General features: G+C 48.1%; 1 protein-coding gene across 1 annotated transcript in view; it reads right to left on the bottom strand.

The window, feature by feature from the left end:
• Window positions 1-9,526, bottom strand: part of LHFPL4 (LHFPL tetraspan subfamily member 4) — a 77,999-nt gene that overhangs the window by 8,279 nt on the left and 60,194 nt on the right. The window contains exon 2 of the mRNA XM_081947727.1: window positions 7,975-8,211. Coding sequence (XP_081803853.1) covers window positions 7,975-8,211 — 237 coding nt within the window. The remainder of the gene's footprint in view (window positions 1-7,974; window positions 8,212-9,526) is intronic.

The raw sequence follows: 9,526 nt of genomic DNA, 5'->3' as shown, positions 1-9,526 counted from the left end.
TGGCAAACCCGAATTTAACCCTACAGATAGCGCTAAACGAAGCAAGAGCGTCAGAGTCAGCAGAGAAATCATCGGTGACCATACAACGAGGGGCCAACGTAAATCAGCCAGCACCAAGGCAAACCAGAGTACACTACGAGGACACAAGCCCCGACTACGAGAATCCCGAGTTCGAGGACAGTCACCTGATGCAGAGCAGTCACTTGAGGCCTGGGGGGAGACCCGGATTCCGTTTGCCGCCCTGCGCAAGCTGCGGAGGGAATCACCCCAGGTCTACTTGTAGGTTCAGAAACGTTGTTTGTTCGCACTGCAACAAACTTGGGCACATCGCACGAGTGTGCCGGAGCGGAGTCCCTGCCTCACGGCAGCCACCCATGTACCGCCAATAGAAGCCCAACCCAGGGGCTTGGCGAAATCAAAAAGGGCGCCCAGAGAGAAATCCACAAGTGTTTACCCAGAGAGAAAATTTCCAAAGAGCTGAACGAGCGTATCCCCAGAGAGATTACTCACAAGGAGCTGAGCGAGCGTATCCCCAGAGAGAATACACACAAAGAGCTGAAAGAGCGTTCTATCAAGACGCTCAACGAGAGTATTTTCAGGATGTAGACGATGAGATAGAGTTGACCCAGAGAGAGGAGTTGCGAACGTATCTCACCACAATACATCAGGTCCGCCCTAAGCGGCCAAAAAGGCTGAGAGTCACAGTCCTCTTGGAGGGCTCACCTTGCGAGCTAGAAGTTGACACAGGATCGACCCTGACGATTATTTCATGGGCATCCATGAAACAGGCTATCCCTAGCCTCAGAAAGAGCCAGCTACGCGCTCCAGACGTCCTGCTACGAGACTACCAGGGGAACCAAGTCCCCATCGTGGGCCAAGGCACATTCCAAATCCGTTTCAAGGACATCGAAGCCCAGCTGCCCGTGACCATCACCAGCGCGCCATTACAGAACTTTCTGGGGCTGGATTGGTTTGAAGCCCTGGGGTTAGAAGTCACCGGAATCAACGCCGTGAGAAACAGCAGCGCTGAACAGATTTTTAAGGAGTTTGAGGATGTGTTCAGCCCCGGTCTTGGCAAGTATGTGGGTAAACCAATATCATTCAATTTAGACCCCAAAGTGGCGCCAATCCGACTTAAACTGAGAAGAGTGCCTTTTGCACTCCGCCCAAAAATAGATAAAGAAATAGATAAGTTAGTGGAGCAAGGAATCCTTGAGCCGGTGGATCACGCGCGCTGGGAAACACCCATCGTGACCCCAGTCAAACCAGACGGATCAGTCCGCATCTGCGCGGACTATAAATGCACAATTAATGTCGCGCTACAACAGAGCGCATATCCTGTGCCTGTAGTACAGCACTTATTGCACTCGTTGGGGCCAGGAAAGGTATTTGCTAAATTAGACATGGCACAAGCTTACCAGCAACTGCCAGTTGATAGCGCCACAGCGGAGGCCCAAACTATAGTGACGCATAGAGGAGCATTCAAATGCAACCGGCTACAATTCGGTGTGAGTATTGCCCCAGGACTGTTCCAGAGCGTCATGGAACGACTTTTGCAAGGGATACCGGGAGTCGTCCCCTATTTTGACGACATCTTGGTGTCTGCTGCAAACGAGGAGCAATTAAATAAAAGAGTCAGAACTGTTTTGGCCAGAATCAGAGAAAAGGGTCTCCGCCTCAAAAAGGAAAAATGCCAAATTAACGTGCCTAGCGTAGAATTCCTGGGTTATAGAATCGATGGTCAGGGAATACACCCCACTTCAAAGAAAATTAAGGCGATCCAGGACGCCCCCACACCACGAAATCAGACCGAGTTGCAGGCCTTCCTCGGACTACTTAACTTCTACAGCGTTTTTCTGAGGCAGAAGGCGACCGTTGCTGAGCCACTACACCGTCTACTCCAGAGGAACGCACCATGGAAATGGGGACGATCCGAAGCTGCAGCTTTCACTGGGGTAAAGCGCCTGCTCACCACTGACTCACTGCTTGTCCAATACAGCCAGACCCTACTGCTGGTATTGACCTGCGACGCATCACCCTTCGGAGTTGGAGCAGTCCTCAGCCACAGGATGCCCGACGGAAAAGAAGCGCCCATCGCCTTCTACTCCAGGACTCTTTCATCGGCCGAAAGGAATTACAGCCAAATGGACAGGGAAGCGCTGGCTGCTGTAGCTGGAGTAAAACATTTCCACGAATACCTCTACGGCCGCGATTTTGAACTAATTACAGATCACAAACCGTTGTTGGGACTTTTGGCGGGAAACCGCCCCACTCCGGTCTCCCTTTCTCCACGCATGACCAGGTGGACTGTTTTCCTGGCTGCGTACTCATACAAATTGATTCATCGACCGGGCTCCACTCTCGGACACGCAGACGCACTCAGCCGTTGCCCATTACCTGACATTCTGCCAGACCCCACTCCAGAAGTACCGGTATTGCTCATTGACTGTTTGGACTCTGGACCGGTTTCTTCATATGACGTTGCAAGGTTCTCCTCTAAAGACAATTTAATAAAGCAAGTTCAAACTTGGGTTTGGAGGGGGTGGCCGAAGGGAAACGTGGGCCCGGAATTCAAAGCGTTTTGGTCAAAACGGGACGAACTCTCAGTGTTGCAAGGTTGTTTATTGTGGGGGGATCGAGTTGTTATTCCGTATGCTTTACGTAGAAATGTATTAGATGCTTTACATGTGGGTCATCCGGGGATTGTTAGGATGAAGGCGTTAGCAAGAAGTTATGTTTGGTGGCCAAACATGGACAAAGAAATAGAGGAGTGGGTGGCCACTTGCGACCCATGCCAGGAATCGAGACCAGTACCCCCGGAAGCGCCAGCCACAGAATGGGAGAAACCTAAAGCACCCTGGTCGCGAATACACATCGACTTCGCAGGGCCATTCCAAGGTCAGACTTTCCTTATAGTTGTGGATGCATACTCAAAATGGCTAGAAGTAGTCCTAATGACTTCAACCACGGCAGAGGCAGTCATTAAGGTTCTACGGCGACTTTTCACCACCCATGGCCTGCCCGACCTCCTGGTCTCCGATAACGGGCCCCAGTTCACGGCCATGCAATTTGAGACATATCTAGCAGGTCAGGGAATTCGGCACGCCCTCGTCGCGCCATTCCATCCGGCATCAAATGGACAAGCGGAGAGAATGGTACGATTCGCAAAAGAGGCCCTCGCTAGGATGGGTCCAGGTGATTGGCAAACACGCATTGATCATTACCTTTTAATTCAGCATATCACCCCAAGTGCAACGACGGGTAGGAGCCCCGCTGAACTACTCATGGGCCGCCGTCTACGGTCTCACCTGGACCGTCTTCACCCAAATTACTCTGCCACAGCTCCCCCGGACTCCACAAGTAAAATTTGGTCTTTTAGCATAGGGGATTCAGTATACGCCCACAACTATGCAGGGGGAACATTGTGGATGCCGGCAAAGATCATTGGCGTCACGGGTCCACAATCGTATCTGCTGGAGCTGGAAGATGGGCGGAACTGGAAAAGGCACATCGATCAACTTCGGGGTCGCCTAGCTCACTCAGACCTTCGAAACAAAGACGAGACTTTCCTGCCAACAGAAAGTCAGCCACGCGAGAGCCCCATTATAGAGAACCACGACACCTGCGAACCCAGCTCGGAACAAGAAAGCACGCACGAAGCAGAGCAACCCCCAGACAACGCAACCGAGCAGACTCCGGAACGCCCCAGCAACGAGGGCACGAAACCTTCAGAACGTGGAATAGGAAAAGCATCCGATCCTGCAACCACTTCTGACCAACCAGAACTACGACGCTCCTCCCGAGTAAGGCAACCCCCCACATACCTAAAAGACTATGTTACCTACCGCAACGTTCCATCTAGGAGGGGAGGGGTGTTAGATATTAGCATATATCAAGGCAAGTCTCCACTCTGGTCCGCTGCTACAGCGGGAAACAGGTATCGTTCTGATTGGTCGAGGGGCGTACCCGATCCCTATAAAAGGGGAACCCTCCGACCACAGAGCAAGCTGGATCACTACTACTACTAATAAAGAGCTGTTAAGTCACTTCGTGTCCGCAGTCTGTCTCTCATTGCCCAGAGCCAACAGGGAGGGAATGGAGATTTTGCAGTATCCTTCCTCTGCCACGTCCAACAAGCCATGCCCACAGAACCAGTAGTAGAAAAAAAATTAATGTCACGACTGCCCTTCATGTTGTTCATATTTCCAGCAAAGATTTGAAATATATAGATTCCAGACAATTTCTCTGGTGAGAAATACCAATGCTACTTTCCCTTTTAAGGCTATAGCAAAATCAAAGATTTAATCCTTTCGATCTTTTTGTAAACATAGTGTTATAGATAATTTTGAAACTATCCTAATTCAAAGGAAATCTGAAGCTTCTCCTTTCTATTTTTTATCATTTGTTCCTGTACTTTGCTTTCTTTTTCTTTGTTTTATTTATTTATTTATTTATTTTCATATTAATTTTCTTCTCTCCCAAAATATATTGGTTAGATTTGGGTGCTGCCCCAAAACTAGAGGCCACTAATTTAACTTTAATAAAACTTATACTAAAAAAAAGAAAAAATGCACAGGAGATGTGATTTTATCTTATAGGAGAATCCTATAAGATAAAATCCTTTTAGATAAAAATATCATTTTAGATATCCTATAATATAATATTTTAAAATCCTTTTTAGATATCCTACAAGATAAAATCCTTTTTGTGATAGCAGGGATGGTGGGGCAGAAGTTGACAACTTGATTGTCAAAATTTTATTTATTTATTTTATTTTATTTATTTATTTTGCCAAGCCTGTATTAGATAACATATATAAGTATAAACATGATTTTGAATACCTGAAATGAATAATAATAATGATAATGATAATGATAATAATATGAATAAAATAATTCATTTGGAAGGAGGGACAAAGTTTGTGCAATGAACTGGATAGGGTTGTGATACTTAAAATATTGGATTAAAGCCCTAGATCTGTAATAGTGAACCTATGGCATGTGTGTCCAAAGTGGCAACCAGAGCCATGTTGGCTGCCATGTGTGGTTTCGCCCATTCCTCTTCCGGGTTTCTGGCGTGCCTGCGTGCATGTCGATCAATTGGTTTTTGCATGTGCAGCAGTGTTGAAAACCGGAAGAGCTGGACTTCTGATTTCTGTTGTGCGTATCTGTGTCGGCCAGCTGATCAGCATGCGTGCATGTGTGCCACTAACCGGAAGACAAGCTGGCCAGGTGCATGCGCACACCAGAAACCGGAAGTTCATTTCCCAGCGTACGCATGCCCACTTGGCTGCTTCTCTTCCGGGGCGTGTCCTGACAAGCGCACGAGCACTCCCTTTTTGGTACTTGGTGCCAAAAAGGTTCGCCATCTCTACCCTAGATGGCTGGGAACTTGATTATCTGCTGAACAGCCTCTCCTCATATGAAGATGCACAGTGATTCAGTACATCAAGGGAAGTTTCCAAAGATGCTAATGTTGGCAGAAGGTTGACCCTGCAGAAGGGCCTTCTCTTATCTGGCTTCCAAGCCATAGAAGAGTTGTTTGGCTCCCAGTATTTAGGAGGTCAGCTTTGCCATGAAATTAATAGCTTACTAAGAGGTGCTGTGGCTCAGCGACTTAATGATGCTGGAGATGGTCTCGGCTCTGGCGGTTCGAGCTGAAGCACTGAGTAGCGTAACAGGGTGAGCTCCTGTTACCCACCTCAGCTTCTGTCCACCTAAGAGTTTAAAAGCATGTTCTGTGCAAGTAGAAAGATAGGCATCATTTTGGCAGGGAGACGAGTTGATACTCTGTGTGGGCAGTCAGATTCCTAACCAGTTTGAACCTTCCTGGTGGCAGCACCCACTTGCAAGGCAGCTCTGGGAGGGAAGGGGGGTCTTGGGTGACACTGCAGGATGAGCTGCTTGTCCTTTTCTCTGGTGTGAAGGTAGATTGCCCTCCTGTGGCACAACGTAGGAAGCACGCAAGCATGTCCTCTAGCAGGACTGGTACCTTGGCAAGCCAAACTAAGGTAAAGATTCCCCTCACACATATGTGCTAGTTGTTCCCAACTCTAGGGGGTGATGTTCATCTCCGTTTCAAAGCCAAAGAGCCTGCGCTGTCCGAAGACATCTGCGTGATCATGTGGCTGGCATGACTAAACACTGAAGGTGCACGGAACGCTGTTACCTTCCCACCAAAGGTGATCCCTGTTTTTCTACTTGCATTTTTATGTGCTTTCGAACGGCTAGGTTGGTAGAAGCTGGGACAAGTAACGGGAGCTCACTCCGTTACGCAACACTAGAGATTCAAACTGCCGAACTGCCGACCTTTCTGATCGACAAGCTCAGTGTCTTAGCCACTGAGCCACCGCTACCATGCAATAGCATGGTGGTCTCCTGGCTACTATAACAATGCCATACACTAATAACAATAACAATAGCTCAACCTTTAGTAGCTGATTTTACTTGAATGTGTATTTCAATTATATTCATTCTGTTTTGTTTTAAACTGTATATTTGCTGTTGTCTTAGAGCAGGGGTCAGCAATCCGCAGCTCTAGAGCCGCATGTGGCTCTTTCATCCCTCTGCTGTGGCTCCCTGTCACGGTTGGCTCCACAATTGATAGGGCTTTAAGTTAGGACAGGTAGAGGAAAAAGGACGCAGTGCTAGGAGGAGACTCTATGGTGGGGAATCTGGACTTCCGGTTAGCTCCAGAATTAAATGGGGGGCTTCCGGTTAGGACCTTTGTGGCTCTTTGAGTGTTTAAGGTTGCCGGCCCCTGTCTTAGAGCATTGAAACAAACAGAAAGGTGGAGGGTACATGCAATAATAAAGGGAAGTGCTACAACTTCCCATTAGTTTTCTCCTTTTTTGCAAACTGAAAATTGGGTGGACAAAAGTGCCATCCCAACTTCAGGAATGGAGGGACCAATGGGAAGTGGTCCTGAATCAGTGCCATCCCCTATTAATGCCTGCTGAAGCCTTATGCTTTTCCCAAAGTAAATTCTGAATAAGCAGGTAGTCCTCAACTTATAACCACAACTGAGCCAAAAATTTATGTTAAGTCAGAAATCGGTTAAGTGAGTTTTGCCCCATTTTATGACTTTTCTTGCCCCATTTGTTAAGTGAATCACTGCAGTTGTTAAATTAAGAACATAGGTGAATCTGGCTTTCCCCATGGACTTTGCTTGTCAGAAGGTCACAAAAGGGGATTGCATGACTCCTGGACGCTGCAGCTGTCATAAATGTGAGTCGAGCATCCGAATGTAAATCACGGGACCATGGGAATGGTACAATGGTTGTTAAGTGTGAAAAGTCCCCCTTTTTTTTACCGATGTAATTTTGAATGGCCACTAAATGAACTGTTGCAACTTGAGGACTAGAGGACTTGTTAGAATTCTAACATTGTTCCCCAGCATTGAGTTAAATGTCTGTAATTTGAGGCAAATTTCTAACTCTTTCCACGGGCATTTCTGCATTAAATGGGAAGGCAACCTATCATAGGTAAAGGGAAAAGTTCCCCCACACATGCATGCTAGTCATTCCCGACTCTAGGGGGCGGTGCTCATCTGTGTTTCAAAGCCAGAGCCAGCGCTGTCCAAAGACGTCTCCGTGGTCATGTGGCCGGCATGACTAAACGCCAAAGGGGCACGGAACTCTGTTAACTTCCCACCAAATGTGGTTCCTATTTTTCTACTTGCATTTTTTTACATGCTTTCGAACTGCTAGGTTGGCAGAAGCTGGGACAAGTCACGGGAGCTCACTCCATTACACGGCACTAGGGATTCGAACCGCTGAACTGCCGACCTTCTGATGGACAAGCTCAGCGTCTTAGCCACTGAGCCACTGCGTCCCTAACCTATCATAGTTACTCCAATATTGGACGATTGCTGCTTCAGGGCCTCAGCTGCATGCAGAATGGACCGGGGTGGTGGTGGTGGGGGGTGGAGGCGTTGTCTCTGTGTGTTTGTGTATGCAAAGCAGAGAGCACTCACCTTTGTTTTCTGTTTTGAGCTCCTCGTGAAGCAGGTCGTTCTGCCGGTTGCCGAGGACGAAGGCCAGGAAGGAGAGGATAAGGGCATTCAAGATGCCAATGATGGCTAAGATATAAGCCCAGCGCACAGAGCAGTCGCCCAGGGAATACTTCCCTGTCTTCTCCCCGCACATGTCCCTGACGGTCTCTGAGTCCCAGCCATCTGGGAATATCATGCAGCCCAGCACCAGGCAGAGAGCTGGACAAAGACAAGAGGAAGGAAGACGGATGGTTAACCAGGCAGTGCTCACATCAGCTGACTGCAAATGGAAGGGAGTCTTGCATGGCACCCTTACATAAAAAGCCAATGTTGGTGCTTAAAATAGTTCTACCCCTTTCTCCCTCCAGCCCTGAAGGCATCACCTAGTGAGGTAATAAAACGTCTGCAAGCAAACAACCAAGCTCAGAGAGCACCAACAGAAAACAGACACAAACTACAAGGCTCCATAGCTCAACCTGAGCTCCAACAACCCTGTTTCCCCGAAAATAAGGCCTCCCAGAATAATAAGCCCAATCGGGCTTTTGAGCGCATGCGCTAAAAGAAGCCCTCCCCTAAAAAATTTAAACACATGTGCAGCCTGTCCTCACCATTTCCTGGGGGGGGGGGAACATGCCCCACGTACCCCACATGCAGCTGCCTTCCACGCGGAACGGCCTGGCGGAAGCCACTCCCGCAAACCCTAGCTACTACGCCCCTTCTCTTAGTGGCGGCCGCAAAAAGAGTGGCAGGCCCAGGTACACTAGGGCTGGCAAGAGTGTGCCAGAAACAGAGACAGAACTTCTGGCCTTCTCTGGATCAGCTGATCCACGGGCCAAAGTTAAGGGGCCTCCTGCAAGTCAAAAATAATAAGATCTCCCTGAAAATAAGGCCAAGTGCTTATTTGGGGGGGTCAAAAGAAAATAAGACCCTGTCTTGTTTTCAGGGAAACATGGTATTCTCTTCTGTTGAGAGAGATTTTTATTTCCCAAGGATTCCGTTGTGAATATTCAATGCGTTTTCCAAGCAAATGTGACATGCATTCAATTCATGTTGTCTTAGTGGTAGTGGTGGTGGATATTGCACAATTGTCAAGACTGACTTGAACTCTCACCTCTATTCCGCTTTTGCTTGCAGAGTCACAAAGAATGGGGGTGGTGAGGTGGATTGGAATGCAAAGATGGGGGCAATGGCCTCCAAGCATCATTGGTTCCCATGAGACATTGCTCTCCCCCCTCAAGGACACCCAGAGCAGATGCCACAGCATGATCGGTTGGTTCCCAAAACAAAATGGACAGAACTGTTTGGTGGATGTAATGGACTGTGGGTGGACTGTGGGGAAAGAGGAAATGAAGTAGGCCTATGCTTGTGCGGGGAGCCCAAGAACTGGTTTTGCATCTTCTGTCCCAATGTGGATTTATTCAGTAAAGTTTATATTCTTGATAAAATAATGTCCCAGGAGTGTCTTTTTCTGGATATGCCAACAGGACAACTGACAACAATATTCATTTCCCCTTGATCCCAAACTAGAGTCCCT

Source organism: Natrix helvetica (assembly GCF_964273705.1).
Source record: "Natrix helvetica genome assembly, chromosome: 1".
In the NCBI taxonomy this organism is placed as follows: domain Eukaryota; kingdom Metazoa; phylum Chordata; class Lepidosauria; order Squamata; family Natricidae; genus Natrix; species Natrix helvetica.
The sequence above is the reverse complement of the archived record's forward strand: the minus strand, read 5'-3'. Positions and strand labels throughout refer to the sequence as shown.